Below are 20,094 nucleotides of genomic sequence, written 5' to 3' on the forward strand. Positions count from 1 at the left end.
TACCACCCCCTCACACTACTTTCTGATGGTTAAGGGAAAAATGAAATCTAACAATAAAGACTTCAAGATGCTATCACCTGAACCAATTGGAAAGGTGGAGAACCAGACATCATCTATCTTCTGATATGTTATATTACTAGGCAAAACACAACCAGTTCAGGATCTGTCCCAAACATATTGAACCTGAATCTAATGAGGCCCTTGGAGACAAAGAAACAAGGTAACAGACATTATCAGGGAGCAGTTGGACAAATGTAGAACACGAGGCACTTATAGGACAGCTGACCGAAGTCTCTTCAACAAATCAATGGCAAAAAAGGGGATTAAACAGAAGAATATTCTAGATCAAAAGGATTAATAACCAAAAGTAATGTCTGGACCTTATCTGAATCCTCATTCAAACAAACCAACTATAAAATGACATTTAAGGACTAACAATCTAGAAACTTTTACTATGTTGGATTACTAAGAAATATTAAGTACTGGTGATTCTCTAAGGTGTGAGAATGACATTATCCTATCTAATAAGGAGGGAATATGCTAATTGACCATCACGCCCTCACAAAGATGGCGGCGCCCACAGCCAATAAGGAGGGAATATGCTAACTGACTGTCACACCCTCAAAAGATGGCAGCACCCAGTCCCCTCAGCCCCACCAGGGCAGCAGGCACGCAGCACGGCCAGGCCTGCCCCCAGGTGGGTCCAGCCACTCCACACACCTGCCTCTGCAGTCCCCAGTCCCCTCAGCCCCCCAGCCACCCAGGGCTGGCCCAAGACACAGGCAAGCCTCGGATGGTGGCTGCCCAGCCGCCCAGGGCCATCCGAGACTCAGGTAACCAGGGCTGGCCGAGGCTTGCGCTGCTGGCAGTGGCAGCAGCAGAGGTGTGATGGGGGCGTCGCCTTCCCCTGATCACCGGGTCGCCTCCCGCCCCCGAGGGCTTCCGGACTGTGAGAGGGGGCAGGCCGGGCTGAGGTATGCCCCCCTCCAGTGCATGAATTTTCATGCACCGGGCCTCTAGTAGTTAAATAAGAAAACATCCTTAACTATTTCATAGTAAGAATCTTAAAATGTTTTTATTAATTTTTAGAGAAAGAAGAAGGGAGAGGAATAGAAACATCGATGAGAAAGAAAAATCAACATTGATTGGCTGCCTCCTCCTGCACATATTTTTATTAATTTCAGACAGGATGGGAGAGGGGGAGAGAGAAACATCAATGATGAGAGAGAATCATCAACTGCACACCCCCTATGGGGATAGAGCCCGCAACCCAGGCATGTGCCCTTGAGCGGAATCGAACCCGGGACTTTTTAGTCCGCAGGCTGACGTTCTACTCACCGAGCCAAATCAACTAGGGCCAGAGTGACAATTTTTACAGTCTCTTTTCTTCAAGTTTTTCTTGCCATGTTAATAAAATTTTAATTTGTTCTTAATAATAAAATTTAATTATCTTTTACTAATGCTTAAAAAATGAGTAGCATAGATTAGAGAAGGGGGAAGAGGAACTCAATCATTAACACAAAAGTTAGAGTGTGAATCTATAGGAATCTGGCCACCAAACAGTTTTGATCAAGTATCCTATGGGTAGAAATTTATTTATTGGTCTAAGACAGCCGTGGGCAAACTACGGCCCGCGGGCCGGATCCGGCCCATTCAGCTGTTCTATCCGGTCCGCGGAGCCGAAAGAGCGGAGGGTTCTCTTGCTCTCCCCTCCGCTCCTTTACTTTGAATTTATATTAGTTCACACAAACACTCCATCCATGCTTTTGTTCTGGCCCTCCGGTCCAGTTTAAGAACCCATTGTGGCCCTCGAGTCAAAAAGTTTGCCCACCCCTGGTCTAAGATCTATTTAGAATTTATTTACAAAGTAGACATGTGCATTATTTTACTAATACTATATATATTATAAAGCACAAGAAATTGTTAAATAAGAAAAAATACATATGCAGAATTTGTTCTAATTTGTTCTCATACCCAACTCTGAGGATGACTCAAGAAGGTCCCTGACAAAGGCAAACTTTCAGGTTTCAACTCTATTTGTATATGTAAACACACTAACCTGAGCATCAATTGTAACAATCAATTTCTATCCTATTTGAAGCAACTACTAGATAGGTATCCTGAAATTAAGGTCAGTTTCTCAGGATCACTCCACTCTACTAGAGACAGTAGTGCTGTAAGGTTATATTTCTTCAAATTACATGATGACAAGAGTCAAAAACTGCCAGAGGAAAATTGCAGTAGGAAAAAGAACGTGTGCTTAATCCCAATGACGACTGTGTTCACCTAAAAGGAAAAGTATATTCCTAAAAAGAAGAAAATGTATTTCATTTCAAGAGATTCTAAGTATAATCCTATATAATAAAAGCATAATATGCAAATCAACCGAATGGCCGAACAGCAGAATGACCATCCGGGACCATGCTATGACACCCACTGGCGCCAGGCCAGCCAAGGTGAGTGCGATGTGATTGGTTGGAGGCCCGGCAATCACCCCATGATTGCCCCACAGAGGGAGGCCCAGGCCACCGGCCGGGAGGGCAATCAATCGGGGGGCTCCACGATCACCCCAAAGAGGGAAGCCCAGGCCACTGACAGGCAGGCTGCAACAGGTGGGTGGGGCCTCCCTCTGCAAGGGAAGCCCAGGTCCTGGGTGCCAGCAGCCAGGGGAAGGAAGGCCTACTCTTTCACGAATTTCGTGCATCGGGCCTCTAGTGTTATATAAGTGTACCAAGAAATTTTTTTCATATAAACTTATATAAGCGTAGGATTGGATTAGAAAAATATTTACTTAGATGCTATTTCCTTTATATAATAAGAGTTCTTATTTCTCTAATTCAGGTTTAAAGATGACTTGTTTCTTCAATATAAACACCAATCAGAAAGGCTATATGCACTCCTATGTTCAAAATAGCAGCACAATTTACAATAGTAAGATTTGGAAACAGCCTAAGTGCCCATCAGCAGATGAGTGGATGAAAAAACTGTGGTACATCTACACAATGGAATACTACGCTGCTATAAAAAGGAACTCCTACCATTTGCAACATCATGGATGGACCTGAAGAGCATTATTTTAAGCTCAGAGTCAGTCAGAGAAAAATAAATATCACATGATCTCACTCATTTGTGGAATATAATGGACAACATAAATTGATGAACAAAAACAGATCCAGAGACAGAGAAGCATCGATCAGACCGTCAAACCTCAGAGGGAAGGGGAGGGTGGGGGTAAGGGGTAGAGATCAACCAAAGGACTTGTATGCATGCATATAAGCACAACCAATGGACAAAGACACCAGGGGAGAGTGAGGGCATGAGCTGGGGGGGGGGGGGGGGGGGGAGGCGGTGAGAAGGCAAGGGGAGGATAAGGACACATATGTAATACCTTAATCAATAAAGAAAATAAAAAAATAAATAATTTTAAAAAGAAGAACTTGGTCAAGATGAAAAGTTTCACATTCTGGTGGAAACACACTGAATATATACAAATCCATGAGTTCATTATACTCAAAAAGTGAATATAATTTTACATATAAAAAAAATGCAGAATAATCTTCAGGCATATTTTTTACCCTCCTATGCAAGGGGAAACAACAAAAAGATGAGCTTCCTGTTAATCTGTGCCATCTTTTTAATCAAGATATTTGTTTTAGCCAAAACCGGTTTGGCTCAGTGGATAGAGCGTCGGCCTGCGGACTGAAGGGTCCCGGGTTCGATTCCGGTCAAGGGCATGTACCTTGGTTGCGGGCACATCTCCAGTGGGAGGTGTGCAGGAGGCAGCTGATCGATGTTTCTAACTCTCTATCCCTCTCCCTTCCTCTCTGTAAAATATCAATAAAATATATTTTTAAAAAAAATTCTTTAAAAAAAAAAAATATTTGTTTTAACAAGTTACCTGTAATTTTATTTTGTTCTTTACTGATAATACTCAGAAATTAATTTTGTCTCATCCTCAATTTACATATTCAGTGTCTTTTTTATTGATGTTTTTAAGATAAGAAAATAGAGGGAGAGAGAGAAACATCAATGTGAGAGCCAAACATCGATCATTGATCAGCTGCCTGCCTCCTGCATGCCCCCTACTGGGGATCAGGCCCACAACCTGGTCATGTGCCCTGACCAGGAATCAAACCTGTGATCTTTTGGTGTACAAGATGACATCCAACCAACTGAGCCACACTGGCCAGGGCCATGTTCAGTGTCTTTTTGACCATATGGCTTCCTTCCTATTGAAGAGAACTGCTTTCTATGTCACAAAGAGGTCCACAACACAAAGCAAGTAACTTGGAATTCAATGTAATCCTTCCTCCTCAGTAGAACTGAGGGGTAACTCATATGCATTAAAGGAAGGAATTTCTCAAAGATCACCCCTATGGAGAGATCTGTACTCTAAGGCAGCAGTCGCCAACCTTTCGGACCACCAGCGGTCCGCGGACCACTAGCTGGAGACTGCTGCTCTTAGGTCTCTCCACAAATCATAGCCCAGCCCAGCAATAACCTGATTTTATCAAATTCTATCTTCTCTCCCTTGAGAGATGCAGGAATTGAATTCTAAGGTCTTGGTTTACTTGATTCAGTTTACCTTATCTTTCCCAAAGCAGAAAAATCTGGCAACTGCACTTCCTCAGCCCTGCCTTCCTTTCTCTAATTATACCCAATGGGAGGGATTCGTGTGTGTTGCCATAGAACCCTCACAGCTGTAGTAGTGAAAGTGTCTTAAAAGTGATTTTGCATTTACTGAAATCTGGTTTTAAGGGGAATTCAGAGTTGGGGAAGGGTCACTGTCTTCCCTCAAGCCTATATCCATCTCCGGTGGCAACTCCCAAGTAGGGTCTCTGATAAGGCCTTGGCAGATGGCAATAAGACCTTCTGCCATAGGGAAGCGCACGCAGATAATTAGCAAAAAGTTAATTCCAGAGGTAGAATATTGTATATTCTCAAGTCAGTCTACTAGTAAAATTAGCTTCTACAAAGAGACAGAAATGCCCAACTGAAGCAGAGATGGTAGGCAACTATAGGTTATTGAAGTCACTATTGCTTAGGAAAGAAGGTATCTGTATCGGATTTCTATACAGACTACTATCTAAAACTATTTCATATATTCCTGTTTAAAAATAAAACAAAAACCTATATCAGAAGACTCCTAGAAAATTAAACTACCATAATACAATAAACAAAAGCATAAAACCACTTACCAAAAACAAGAATGAACAGTGTGTTTAAAGACACCACCCAGAAGACATGTTCCTAAAGGAAAAGAACATTAATAAAACATATTCAATTCCTACTTGACATATGTTTAGACTACTCCACTTATTCAATTAGAAGACTGAAATGTTCACTCTATAGTTGAGATTTCATTCTAAAAATTATGTACAACTTTAAATTTTTCATTAGAAAGCTCATAAAAATAAAACTAATAAAACTCAAGTTCATGATGTTACATGTAGGGAAAAAAAACACAAAGACGTTAATCTATAAACATTTCCTCTTCAGAAATTAATAATTCACTACAAACTACACAGATTCTCATAAATAACTTCCAGACTGCATTAAATCAAATGACACTGAAAAATTCCAAATGGAGAAAAATTAGAAAACCCCATTAATTCTCAACAACATATTAATGGAAAAATACAGTGCTTCCTTCACTGTCCATTTTGTTCTCAAGACTTCTGTAGGGTCACTTTATCTTCTCTGGTCCCTTTTCTCCCTATGCTGTCCTGTCTTTCTTTGTTCATGCCTCAGAATACTCATTCTCACTTTGCCACTGATCCACTTCCACAGTTATGTATTATCAGCTCCAAGATGACGGCTATCATTTCCAGCCATGACACATATACTTTAGTTACACTCCTTGTTGACACTAGAAAGATCAAGCCCATTTGTCTAGGCCCACCACTCCTCCCCCATCAAGTTAAATGATCCTTCCAAAAAGGGCCAACACTGTAAGACTTTCTTCTTGGAAAGATATTCCCATCAGGAAAGAATAGCCCAATCTGCTACAATCCAAGTGACAAAAAGGATGATTAGTTTGTCTAAGAAATGACTGGTACATTCCTATTCACCATGTCAGCTTCTATCACTTGAATTTTTTTTCAGTTTTTCTGCCTTAAGGGCTCCCAAACTGTACTTATTCCCTATATCTTCTGTGCCTCAACCTCTAAATTATCTTATTTTAAAATTCCCTGCTGACAAACTCCAATAAGAAACACCTAACCAAGGCCTCTTCTGTACCTCTGATACACACCTTCTGTAACTGAGTCTTTACCATGTAGTACCTCTAAAGTTTCTTATTCACGTGTCGTTTTCTACTAACTATAAAGCATCTTTGAGAACAGGGATCCTATTTCATTAACCTCTGAACCTCCCAGTAACTATCACAATAGTTGGCACATGGTGGATACTAAAAATATCTTTCCATGAATGAAGTCATCCTATAAATATTTTTTCCAATAATTAGAATGCACTTTTGTCAACACCACTGCCTAACTTCTGAGACTCATCTATGAGGGACTGATGAGGTATGAGAGATAAATGAGTATGTAGTCAAATAATACCTTCTATACTGATTGTGATCAAACTTTGAATAGAAGCTCGGTAACATCATATTCTCACTAATCTGTGAATTACCGCCAGATACATCCCTCAGTATAACTACTACCTCAACTGAATCACTAAGACAAATAAGTCACAATTCTATTATTTAAAAAAAGTTAGCTTTACTTACTAGAAAAACTAGTGATCCATCAAGTCCTAGCATCTAAAATGAATAATAATAGGCATTAATTCAAGATAAAACAGGTTTTTTTAATTCTATTTATTAAAAATGGCTCATTTTCCTTTCAATATCTTTATTTAAAAAAAAAAAACATTTTTTATTGATTTCAGAGAGGAAGGGAGAGGGGAAAGAGAGCTAGAAACATCAATGATGAGATAGTCATTGATCAGCTGCCTCCCACATGTCCCCTACTGGAGATCAAGCCCACAACCCAGTGCCCTTGACTGGAATCGAACCCAGGACCCTTCAGTCCGCAGGCCGACACTCTATCCCCTGAGCCAAACCAGCTAGGGCCCTTTCAATATCTTTTAAACATAATCCTTACCCACTACTTTCCAATATAGCCTACCATTTTCAGAGAATAAAAAACTCCTCTGTTTATGGAAGCTTTGTATTTTGGGTTTCCTTTTATTCCAAATCATGGTTTTGAAGTAAAAAAAAAATTCCATCTTGGGTTTCATCCTTACATTAGCTATGGAGCCAGTCAAGACTTCATGATACAACTATATTGTCAACTGAAGCATCAGAATAATACTTAAATTTTAAATTGATACTTCATTTTTTGAAAGTCAACAATTTCAGGCTAAACATTCCCTAAGTAGAGCAAGGTTTGTTTCAAAAACCAGAAGACAGAAAAACAGTTACCATTTTCAGTACAAATAAAACATCACTTAATTTTCTCTAGAAATTAAAGATCTATTAAAGTTTTAAATCAAACAACTACAGAATTAAAACACTGATGTTTGATAGAAGTCTTACTCACTCTTTCCCATGTAAGCTCTTCTGCAGCTCTGTCCCATTCTAAAGCATTCCAGTTCATGTCATCTAGAAATAAAAATGCAGTTCAAAGATTACTGATGTAACTTGAACTATAAATAATAAAATGCACCCTTTTAATTTGGTGTTTTGTAAACTGTTGTTGAGAAGCTAAACCACATTTAAAATTTTTCCATATGAGTATTTACTTATTAGGCAATAAATAAGAATCCATATACATAAATACAACATAAAATAAATAAGGTGGTGCTACTATGTGGAAAGTACTAGAAAGGAAAGAAAGAGGGTTATGTGAAAGAAAGGAATTGAACAGCTCTGAAGGAGGAATAACTCCAGTGGAATTGAGGAGAGTAAGGAAGCAAGAGGACTAGAATTCTGTGATTAGGAGGCGGTGGAAGATATAGTATGAAAGGCACACAGGGATCAGATCATACAAAAAGGAATGTGAAGCCTAGATTTTATTTTGTTCTTCAGTATCATGGAAAAACCACTAAAAGATTTTTAAAATCAGGAGAGCAATCCAAATACTACGTGGAGCAAGAATGGAAGAAGGAAGACCAGTTAGGAGCTATTGCATTAGACTGAGACAGAAATGGTGGCCAGCACTAGGGAAGCAGTAGGCTGCGTCCTCAGAGTCTTTGAACGGATACTTGCCTCTCCCTGGCAAAGGCCCCATTACACAACTCGCTTCTCAACCTTCAGGTCGTAGCTCAAAAAGCCCTTACTCTGAGCGACGGGGGCATCTTGTTTAAATAAGTCTCTCTCCAATAGCATGCTCAGAGCAACCTACACAATGTTTATCACAGTGTGTAATAAATTTGCTCACTTAGGTATTCTTCACTAGACCAGAAACTCCATGAAGACAGAGCCCTGATGTTTTGAGTGCCTGGCACACAGGAGACACTCAAATATTAGCCATGTCAAGTGGACCTAGAGACAGTGCAGCACCTGACAAGAAAACTCTGGGTGGGAAGAGAGAAAAGGAGGCACTGAGCTACTGACAGCTGACTTGGAGGGCTCAGTCTCGGATCTTCTTTTACATTGCAAAATTACATGCTAGAAAAGGAGAAATTGAGCCCTGGCTGGGTAGCTCAGGTTGATTAGAGCATCGTCCCGATAAACCAAGGTTGTGGGTTCGATTCCCAGTCAGGGCAAATACAAGAAGCAATCAATAAATGAATAAATAAGAAGAACAAATTGATGTTTCTCTCTCTCCCTCCCTTACTCTATCTCCTTTCCTTCCTCTCCCTCTCTCTAAAATCAATAAATAAAATATTTTTAAAAACAGAAACTGGTTTCTCTGGATTGCATCTGGTCTACAGTGCACACTTCAAGAATTTTTCTTTGATATTAAAAGTCCTGACTCAAAAGAATGGCCAAAAAAAAGGTAAATCTTTATCAAATTCCTTTAAAAGGAAAAAAAACTAGGATCTACACCACCTTACAAATAATTTCTTCCTACCCATCCTACGAAAGTCCTGCGTAAAGTAGGCGTTTAAAACACAAAATGTGCCTTGCTTCACAGAAAAAAAATGTATGCATATGTATATCCATACATGCAAGTTTGCCAAAATAAAGACAGGTTAAAAATATAATTTTAAACCCATTAAATTGTGAAAACTCCATTCCTCCCCCCAAGGCAAGTTGGTAATGGACTCATGGTGGAGAAGAGGTGGTAAGAACAAACAAGCAGCCATTACCCTGGGCCCCGTTGTTGGCATCCGCTGCATCTTCCCCGCCTGCCTCATCTTCCTCCTCGTTCTCCTCCTCCTCTTCTTCCGCCTGATCATCCTGGGCATCTGGGTTTTCCCCCACGACTGCATTCTCAGCTGGTGGGTTGGCAGGCTGGTCAGGGGCAACATTTTCAGCACCATTTCCTCCCACTGGAGCCTAAAATGACAGGAGAACGCAGACATTTAGCTAACTTACCTCAGTTTTGCTCTATTTCTAAATCAAGCTCTTCCTTCTAAAAAAACAAAATAGCAAAGCTCAAAATATTGAAATTCCAAAACGCACCTCTCAAAGTCAAATGTATCTTATTTTGGATCAATTTGGTATATAAGGATATAAATTCACTTCACAGTGTATATATTCATTCAGTATAATTTAAGGATTACCATTTCATAAAGCATTATAGATTATGGATTTACAACATGGCTATCTTGAATACATCATTCCATACATAATCCTTCTTTAAAAGTCAACTCCCGTCTTTAATGGCCCCTCAGGAATAAAAATATATTTATTTGTTTATACACATACAGATATAAAACTTCAGTATACCCCCAATATTGCTCCCAGTCTTGCTAGAAAATTAAGAGGCCAAGTCACAGCAGCATTCTTTTGATTTTTCACATCTCCCTTAATATTCTCCCACTCCTTTTCACTACTGTGCTTTGCAATGAGGAACATGGGAGTCAAGGGCTTGGGTCTTAAAGGGTGACGACAACTCTCATGTCCTGTCCCAGTAAAAAGAATTGAAGGAAGTCACGAGTAACCTCATTTTGGTGGTGTCCAGCAGCATTGAAGGGTGGAACAGCATGATCCAACCAAATCGGCGCTCCCCCGTGGACAATCTGCTCTCGCAACCACACCAGGCTGATGAATGCGCACAATGTGCACGTCACCACAAAACAACCCTGCAAACAATCTGCCAATAAGTTGTCCCTAGTAAAAAAAAAAAAAAATTATATGGAATTACTCCAGAGAACACCTAAGGAAACCCAAGAAACCCAAGAAAACAACAGTTCATCTTATACTAAAATCTCAGGAAAAAGGCAGCCAGAAAACTCATAATTTTCTGGGTAAAAATCAGTTTCTCAAAAATAATTACTAAGGGCAGTTGGCACAAAAGAAGATTTAGCATATATAAGTATTATTTTTTGCAGGCTTAATATTCTAATGATCTTGATATAGTTAATAATTTATAGCATTTCTAATTCTGACATCAGTAATAAATAAAACACATCTAATAATGTCTTTCCCAAAGAAAATTCAATTACAATGCTTAATGTCAAATTAAGATACAGTAAAACTACTATAGGGAAGACGTTTTTTAGAGTCCAGACACTAATAATCACAAGAAACATTTTAAAAATAAATTTGAATTCAAATGTCTATATTGCAAAAACCTATTTAAATGAACTTTCAGCATGTGAACATAATGAACATAATCGTACATATCCCACAATGCACAACAGCCTATTTAACAAGCTGTCCCACCATTACAAAACAGTTTTTAAGACAGGTATATTTTAAAACAAACAGCACATATGTATATATACATGTCAGCTACTTCTACTGTTGAAATTATTATTTGTCCTTGAAACTGAAAAACTTCTCAAATTATAACAAAAATAAATATGTGGAGCAGCCCTGGCCAGTGTGGCTCACCTGGAACATCACCCCGTACACTAAAAGGTCAAGGGTTCGATTCCCAGTCAGGGCACATACCTAGATTGCAGGTTTGATCCTGAACCACATGCAGGAGGCAACCAACCAATGTTTCCCTCTCACATCAATCTATCTCGCTCTCTCCCTGCCCCTCTCTCTAAAAATCAAAGAACATATCCTTCAGTAAGTATTTAAAAAAATAAAAACGTGGAGAAAAACGAACACCATTATGCAGCCTTCCACTGTCACAAAGTTCATACTCACGTAGATAGCATATCCAGTGGCAGTGTCAGTAGTGAGCTCACGGAGCCAGTAAACAAGCACTTGTAGATGCGGCCTATCAAAAGAGGACACAATGGCACACAGTTACAATTCTCATCATCAACCTCACAGTTGTTCAATTAAACACGTAAAGTGGAATACCATGAATGCCACTAAAATACACATTTAGTCTTTGCAAGGATGAGTCTCAAAATATTAAACTTTTTTAAAATGGTCAAGGCCCTGGCTGGGGAGCATCATCCCAATGAGTCAAGGCTATGGGTTCAATCCCGGGTCAGGGAACATCCAGGAATCAACCCATGAATGCATAAAAGGGTGAGAAAACAGATAGATTTTTTTTCTCTCTCCCTCTAAAAAACCAATAAATAAATTTTTTTAAATTTTTAATGGTCAAGCATAAAAATAGTGGTAGTGAAGAGTAAAAGTTACTCAAAAATGTTTAAAGTTTAGATTCTAGATTCACACTTGCTTGTTTTTATTGAATGAGCTTAGATGTCTGAAAGAGGAAAAAAATCTAAAATAAAGATATCTCCAAAATTACAATATGGAGAATTTTTTTTAACCTAGAATTCTAAAATTCATTGAGTCTGCTCATGAAATTAAAGGGTTTCAGTTTTGGGAGTACACATTTTTGAAATTAAGAGAAGTTTTCAATAGAGTACATGCTCCAATGCCATAAACAGCGGTGGCTCCTCTGCTGTTAATCAGGTAACAATGCAAGTGTGAATCTAGTCCTACACTATTTGGCTACCCTATATTTTTAATGTATAGTTACACTATATTTTCCTATCTGCATGTAGCACATCTATAATCTCCCACAAATACGACAAACAACTTAAAAAGCGCCCATTTCTATCCTCCCCTCACAATTTCTCCCCTGTTAAGATCATCTAGAATTTTAGTTCTATGCTATTACCTAAAAGAGACTGTAGATTAACAATTACGATTTAGCTGTAAGACATACTTGATTCTTTTCTCTGTAGCTCACAACTTTCTCTTTGATTCCTTGCTTATTTTATGCAAGCATATTCTCAAACACATTTTTCATAAATAGTTTGAGGCAATAAACTTTCTCAGTCCTTGCATCTATTGAAATGTCTGTATATTGCCCTTCCACCATCTGATAATTTATGGGTAGGTTTTAGGTTCAAAAATTTTGTCAGATTTTGAAATTTGCCTTCTAGCATTCAATTTCAAGTTGCTGCTGTCTTCTAGCTTCAGCAAAATATTTGCTGATTTTAAGTCTGACATTAGTCTGATTTTCATTACTTTGTAGGATAAGCTGCAAGCGTTACATCTATACAACACCCTACTCAAAACTGGAAAACTTTAGAATACATTGAGTCTCTTTCTTTTATCATGGTCAGCTCTCTTTCAATCTACAAGATGTCTATCATTTCCTCTTCCATCATCTCTTTTACCTTCTGGAACTACTTATTAGACAGATACTAAAAAAGTTGATGTAGCCTCCATCTCTCACTTTTTTCCCTCATACTTTCAACTTCTTGTCTCTTTGAGTTACATCCTACAGAACTCCTTGCTCAATCTTCTAGTTCACTAATTCATTCACACTTCTACAGTACTTACTCTGCTATGTGGTATATCTCCCAAGACATTCATTTTCATAAATGAGTAAGTTTATCTTATTTTAAGAAGACCTGAGAATATGAATTATATTTATTCAAAAATCTTATCTGCATTCAAGATCGCAAAAAATCATATCTATATAATCTGGCACCGTATACCCTCTCCATGTCTTTAAGAACAATGAAGAACTCAAAAAGTATCAATTAAAGAGTTAGTATACCAACCTCCCTGAGAGCCTCCTGTATTTGAAAGAAAGCCTCCCAATTATTCAAGATCATTTGACATGTGAGTGACTTCTAAAAGAAGGGGGGAAATCTCAAGAAAACCCATCTTTTACAATCTTTGAAGGCTCTAACGAACTTCCAGAAATAAAATTCAAGTTTCTTCCACTATGAATTGATTTTGTTTTTTCAATTCTCTCATGAACTCTCACTATTAGACTCTGTATGCTGTATTTTTCTTTCACACATTCATTCAAGAAACTAATGTGTTGGCAAAACCAGTTTGGCTCAGTGGATAGAGCGTCAGCCTGCGGACTGAAAGGTCCCAGGTTCTATTTCGGTCAAGGGCACGTAACTTGGTTGCGGGCGCGTCCCCAGTGGGGGGTGTGCAAGAGGCAGCTGAACGATGTTTCTCTCTCATCGATGTTTCTAACTCTCTATCCCTCTTCCTTCCTCTCTGTAAAAAATCAATAAAATATATTAAAAAAAAAAAAAAAAGAAAGAAAGAAACTAATGTGTTTAAAAATACTTAATTCAGGAGAATTGTTTCCTGAGGCTTTACTAATATATGACATAATAATATCAAATAATTAAATATCATTCGAATAAAAATATGATCTAATATTACTCTATAATATTAAATAGTTATGCAATGTTTAATTAATTCCAACCACAGAGGAATAAGTACTCACATGCTGTGAGAGGAACAACTCCCAACCATGCGAAGGCCACAAGTGTATAATGAAACCAATATCGTATTGCAGTGCCAATACTTGTAACCAGTCCAGCAAATATGTCTTGGATTGGAAGCCGTGAAGGCATATCTGGGGAATAAACTATTATAGAAAAAATTATATATAATTTCATGAAGATTGAAAAGTAGATTAATTCATAAATATAAAATAGGCATGTAAAGTTAACTTTCAATATTTGTGTTACACAAGTATTTTTCCTATAAAAAATGAATCAAATACTTATAATAATACCACATTTAAATAGAGCCAACAAAAAAGACCTCTGAGCAGAAAAAAAGATTCAAGAGAAGTCTGCGTCTCTCATTCACAGCCATGAACTTCATGAAAAGCTAATTTACACATATTTTAGGTTTCAAACAATATGATTATCTGGCTTCCCAGATTATAAAATATCAGATAAAGCAAACAGGAGAAAAAGGTAAAGCTAGTGACATGTCATCAAGAATAAGCCCTCCTTCCAAACACAAGCCTTAGAAATAGTACTAAAAAAGCACAACACCTGGCCCCTGCCAGCGCGGCTCAGTGAACTGAGTGTCATCCCATGCACCAAGAGGTCACTAATTCGATTCCCAGTCAGGGTGCATGCTCAGGTTGCAAGCTCAACCCCCAACAGAGGAAGTGCAAGAGGCAGCAGAGCTATGTTTCTATCTCCCTGTCTCTTCCTCTCCATCTAAAAAAATCGAAACATTCAAAAAAAGGCATAACAATCTGCAGGTCCATTTTGTGTGAAGCAAACAGACAACTGGCATTTGTTAACCAACCATTTCTCAATTTTAGCACAATAATTAACACTGCAAATGGTAAATTAAGGTCTTCCCAACTCTCTGTAACATGTCGTTCAATACACTCAGAGGAAGAGGTTGTACCATGCTTTAGAAAGATTTCCAATGTAAACCACTGCTCCACCACAGATATCTTCAAAAGAACACAGAAGTAGAGTGCCTCTTTCTCCAGTGAGGCCAAAACAAGAATTATGATATATAAAGTTTTTTTTAAATGTCAAAAATGTATGAGAACACTATAACAAAACTGTTCCCACCCACAAACATTAAGAAATAATTAACAAACAACAACTTTTTACAAGACACCCTCAAAGATCCTTTATTTAGTCTTACAGTTTACTATAGCTAAGCAGCTAAATTTTTATGCCCTACAAAAAATTAAAGATTATGAAACAACAGAATTGACATTTTGATGGTAATGAATATAAAGCTCCAAAAGTGAAACTGTAATGGCTTTAATAAATTGTACTCTGGCCCCGGCTGGATAGCTCAGTTGGTTAGAGCATCCAACCGATATGCCAAGGTTTCAGATTCAATCCTTGATCAGGGGACACACACAAGAATCAACCAATGAATTAAAACTAATACTAATTCACAGCATTTATACTCAGCAGCTCAAGATACTTAAAAACAAAAAACATAAAACACACAAAAAAAAAAAACATTTGGGGGAGGAGGGCAATGTACTAGGATCCCAGAATAAAAATCATGCTTCATATCCTTGATAATTTGCCAGTATAGTCCTCTAATTCAGCAGTCGCCAATAGGTGGTCCGTGAGGTCTGAAAGGTTGGTGACCACTGCTCTCATTCTTTACAATGAACAATATTAAATATCAATCAACTGGTACAGAATTATAAAATGCAATTAAAATTTTAAAGACCTGCAAAATATTTACTATAGGCTTAGAAAATACTGACCTTAAAAAACGAGTTAAAACTTTATTATCATTATTATTCCAACCTACATACTTTTAACTCAAAAGATATCCCAAATCTGAACAGTGATATGATATTTGATAAAATCAAGGCATCATTATTAATTCTGCTGGGTGAGTAATGTTATCATAGTTATGTTTTTTAAAAGAAACCCTTACTTTTTAGAGATACTGAAAGGTGTACCGGTGAAATTATAAATAATGGCATTTGCTTTAACACAATTAATGCCATGTAAAGACCATGAGTTGAAAATGGATCAAACTGATTGATGGGTACAAGTGGACTCATTATACCTTTGCAAACATTTGAACTTGTCCATAATTTAAAAAAATAAATAAAAAAGAAATATAACACAAATTAAATCAATATCTCTCATGTGTTAAAAGCAGACATGTATTTTTAAAAGTATTTTCTAAAATGCTATAGCAGTACTTTCCATTACTATCAAAGAAAAACTAATTGAAAATAATCATTAAACACTTTCATGTGGCCAGTTACTACCCAAAAATGCAGTGAAAACTTCTAAAAGAACTTACTTGGTGTGAAAGCAAATCTGTGCTTGCATAATTCACAGTATTCTTTTCGACTGTGTTTCAGCCACTGAACTAAGCTGCAATTACAAATATACTCATAAGTATAATATTTATAACAAGAAAACTTTAAGGTTTCATTAAAAACTAATGTTCTGTTTTATTAAAATGTTACATTTCATAAAGATTTTACAATTTTGGCAATTTCAAATTTAAAATATTCCAAACTTTTAATAACAGATGCCTTCTAAGGTAGAGAACAATAACAATAGAGATAAGAACAATATGTATACCTACTATTAAAATGGTTAGATTAATTTAAATTGTAATATCCTCAAAGCTAACTGATTATAAGAAAATCCCCAAACATCAACACCAGTTTTAATACTGGTATCATAATACTGTTATCCTGAGGGCTAGGTCTGAATCCTGATCTGTCACTAACTTCCTGGCTATGTGACATAGGACTAGTTAACCTTTCTATGCTTCAATTTCTTCATCTGCATAATAATAACTCCACCTCATGGTTTTGTTGTAAGGCTTAAATGAGAAAAGCACTGAGCACTACCTGGCACAAAGTATTTCATAATGTAAGCTATTACCATGCCAGGCAAAACTAGAAAACCTTAATACTTCCAATGAACAAAATAAGCCCTCCATGGTAGAAATAAACAGGATTCACATACACCTGGAAAGCAATATTCCAAATTACATAGCATAGCAATAAGGAATATGGGCAATTTCCAAATTTTCACAACAAAAAAAAAATTAAATAATTATAGAGAAAGTTTATTCAAACAATCCCCCTTATATATGATGACAAAACTGAAGTTCAGACAAGATTTTCTAGAAGGATGACTCACCATTCTTGATGGATAAACTTAATACTGCCAGTACATACACAAGGATGATAAAGAGGTTTCTCAGGTGTTCCTTCTGACCGACACACTCGACATATGTCTGTTAATAAAAAGGAAAACTTGAGTTATCTTTGGTTATAATTTAAAAAAATAATATGCCCGGCAGGTGTGGCTCAGTGGTTGAGCGTCGACCTATGAACCAGGATATCACGATTCGATTCCTGGTCAGCGCACATGCCTGAGTTGCGGGCTTGATGCCCAGTAGGGGGTATGCAGGAGGCAGCAGATAGATGATTCTCTCTCATCACTGATGTTTCTATCCCTCTATCCATTTCCCTTCCTCTCTCTGAAATCAATAAAAACATATTTTTTTAAATAGACCACAAAACTTAAAATAGTGCATGCTAAATCAAGAACCTATCACTTGATAAGACATTAATCAATAGCATGCAAAACCAAAAAAGTGTGATTAGGATATCCTATAAATTGACCATCACACCCTCGCACAAGATGGCTGCCCCCACAAGATGGCCAGCAGGGGAAGGCAGTTGTGGGCGATCAGGCCAGAAGGGGAAGGCAGTTAGGGGTGACCAGGGCAGCAGGGGAGGGCAGTTGGGGGCAACCGGGCCTGCAGGAGAGGGCAGTTAGGGGTGACGGGGCTGGCAGGGGAGGGCAGTTGGGGGTGACCAGGCCTGCAGGGGAGGGCAGTTGGGGGCAATCGGGCTGGCAGGGGAGCAGTTAGGTGTCGATCAGGCTGGCAGGCAGAAGCCGTTAGGGGTAATCAGGCAGGCAGGTAGGCGAGCAGTTGGGAGCCAGCAGTCCCGGATTTTGACAGGGATGTCCCAGATTGGAGAGGGGGCAGGCTGGGCTGAGGGACAACCCCCCCCCCCAGTGCACGAATTTTGTGTACTGGGCCTCTAGTGTGTGTGTGTGTGTGTGTGTGTGTGTGTACCTTAAAAATTCCCTAACATATAAGAAGGTCAATTGTTTCTTTGTTCTGTGAGTATATCAAACTTAAAAGTAACAGTTTTTATTTAAAACTTCACTCCTTCCATAACTAATAAATGCTAAGTAGAAATATGCAATATCAAGTCACCATTAGTGTCCTAACAGTTTAAAGTTAAGTCCACAGAGATCAAAGGGAGGGAGGTGGAATGGACTGGATAAAAGAAGGTGAAGAGAGTAGCCAAAGAACATAAACACATAGCCCATGCACACAGACAAAAGAGAGGTGAAAATCAGGGTAGGGGTAGTGGGGGCTGGATGGTGGTGGGCAAAGGATGTGGGGGAGAATGGGGACATCTGTAATAGTATCATCAACAACAACAACAAAAAAGAATATAAAAAGTATCTAACACCATAAAACTAAAAGTCAAAATAAAATCAACAGTTTACACTCTACATCTAGGGACTTAACATAGTAATAGCAATGGCAGCAGGGACTTCCCTTTAGCTTTCCCTCACTCTACCAGAGGGGGAGAGAGAAAGACACAGGTGAGCACATGTGACTGGGGGTAGGGGAGGAATACCCCAAGAACAAGATGGCAGGCCAGGGAGAGGCGGGACAGAAGCCACCACAAGAAGAATCCACAGGGGCACAGGGCTACTGGTCGTAGTTAGAGGGCAGCAGCTCATCCCTCACCCTCCCAACCACAATCCCAAGTAGCTCTTGGGAACACGGACCACCCCTGGTGAGAAGACATCTCTTCTCGAAAGGGTAGCCCGAAACATACAGAGAAGTAATCACACAGAAGGAATCACAACAGATCCATCATGCTCTCACTCACTCCTCTATGCTCCTCCTGCAGGACCACCAACCAAAATCTGGTTGCAACTTTCATTTAGACCATCTTCTCTAGAATCTGCTGGGGTCAAGTGCCAACCCCAAGTGGACAATCTGAGGGGCAACAGGCAGTGTGTACAAGGGACAGGGACTTAATGCAACCTTTCGATCTACTCGCACAGGGAACTCCTTAATGCAGAATAATTGCAATCCAAGCCCATCACTAATGGATTTAAAGGGCCGCTGGCACCGGCTGGAACGCCACTTGTCGAAGTTGAGGTATACTGAGCACTCAGCATAACCTAAATAGTTAGCACACAAGTTCCTTCGGTTATCAATAAGCCAGCCAAATCACTCTGCAAGCAAAATGCCACACATCGCCACCCATGGCAATCCTGTCCCTGCCAGAGTCAGGTGGGGTTGTCTAGACCAGTGGTCAGCAAACTCATTAGTCAACAGAGCCAAATATCAACAGTACAACGATTGAAATTTCTTTTAAGAGCCAAATTTTTTAAACTTAAACTATATAGGTAGGTACATTGTTATTAACTTAATTAGGGTACTCCTTCAATCGCACTGTATGTGTGCGCCCGCACGTGGTATTTTGTAGAAGAGCCACACTCAAGGGGCCAAAGAGCCGCATGTGGCTCGCGAGCTGCAGTTTGCCGACCACTGGCTTAGACCTATGAACCAAAAGGTCACAGTTCGATTCCCAATCAGGGCATATGCCCAGGTTGTGGGCTCGATCCCCAGTGTGGGGCGTGCAGGAGGCAGCCAATCAATGATTCTCTCTTATCATTGATGCTTCTCTCTCTCTCTTCCTCTCCCTTCCTCTCTGAAATCAATAAAAATACATTTTAAAAAAAGATTTAAAGTGGACTCATTCCAATTACAGTATATCAAAGGAGTCCAGTATTGTTTTCCACCATTGTAATTTGCACCTCTGCTGACCCTCCTTGACTGGGATAGTTGATCATTAGGCTCCCTCTATGGAACCAAAACTGATTCCCTATTACCTGGATTCTGGATCACCATAAGCCACTACGGACTTCCATCTAAAGTAGCTGATAGGACCATGGGATGCTCCATCACCAGAGCTGCTGGTGCCTGTGGGCTTGGATTAGGTATGGAATTACCAGTTATCCAGGTAGAAGCGGAACAAGCATAAAAGCCATTCTCATCATGACCCAACCAGCCACAGTATTTGGATGCTCAGGGGTTAACTTCAGCGATTGGCCCATGCTACTACCTAGTACTACAAGACCAGCAATGTAGGGTGGGTTGGGTGCAAATGTGGGTGAGCCGGTCAAACATAGGGCCAAACGGTTCCCTTGTCCTGTTTCTCCAGCCAGCTCTCAGGCAACTGTGGATGTAGGAAGTAGAGCACTGCAGTGACAGTGTAG

At 39.1% G+C, this 20,094-nt stretch overlaps 1 protein-coding gene across 1 annotated transcript in view; it reads right to left on the reverse strand.

Moving 5' to 3' along the window:
* Positions 1–20,094, reverse strand: part of MARCHF6 (membrane associated ring-CH-type finger 6) — a 64,690-nt gene that overhangs the window by 30,088 nt on the left and 14,508 nt on the right. The window contains exons 2-10 of the mRNA XM_080681768.1: positions 16,912–17,008; positions 16,055–16,128; positions 13,737–13,880; positions 11,219–11,291; positions 10,060–10,228; positions 9,262–9,451; positions 7,548–7,609; positions 6,734–6,766; positions 5,199–5,250 (exon numbers count right to left, since the gene is read on the reverse strand). Of these exons, the coding sequence (XP_080537894.1) occupies positions 5,199–5,250; positions 6,734–6,766; positions 7,548–7,609; positions 9,262–9,451; positions 10,060–10,228; positions 11,219–11,291; positions 13,737–13,880; positions 16,055–16,128; positions 16,912–17,008 (894 nt within the window). The remainder of the gene's footprint in view (positions 1–5,198; positions 5,251–6,733; positions 6,767–7,547; positions 7,610–9,261; positions 9,452–10,059; positions 10,229–11,218; positions 11,292–13,736; positions 13,881–16,054; positions 16,129–16,911; positions 17,009–20,094) is intronic.

Source organism: Plecotus auritus (genome assembly GCF_963455305.1).
Source record: "Plecotus auritus genome assembly, chromosome: 7".
NCBI lineage: Eukaryota > Metazoa > Chordata > Mammalia > Chiroptera > Vespertilionidae > Plecotus > Plecotus auritus.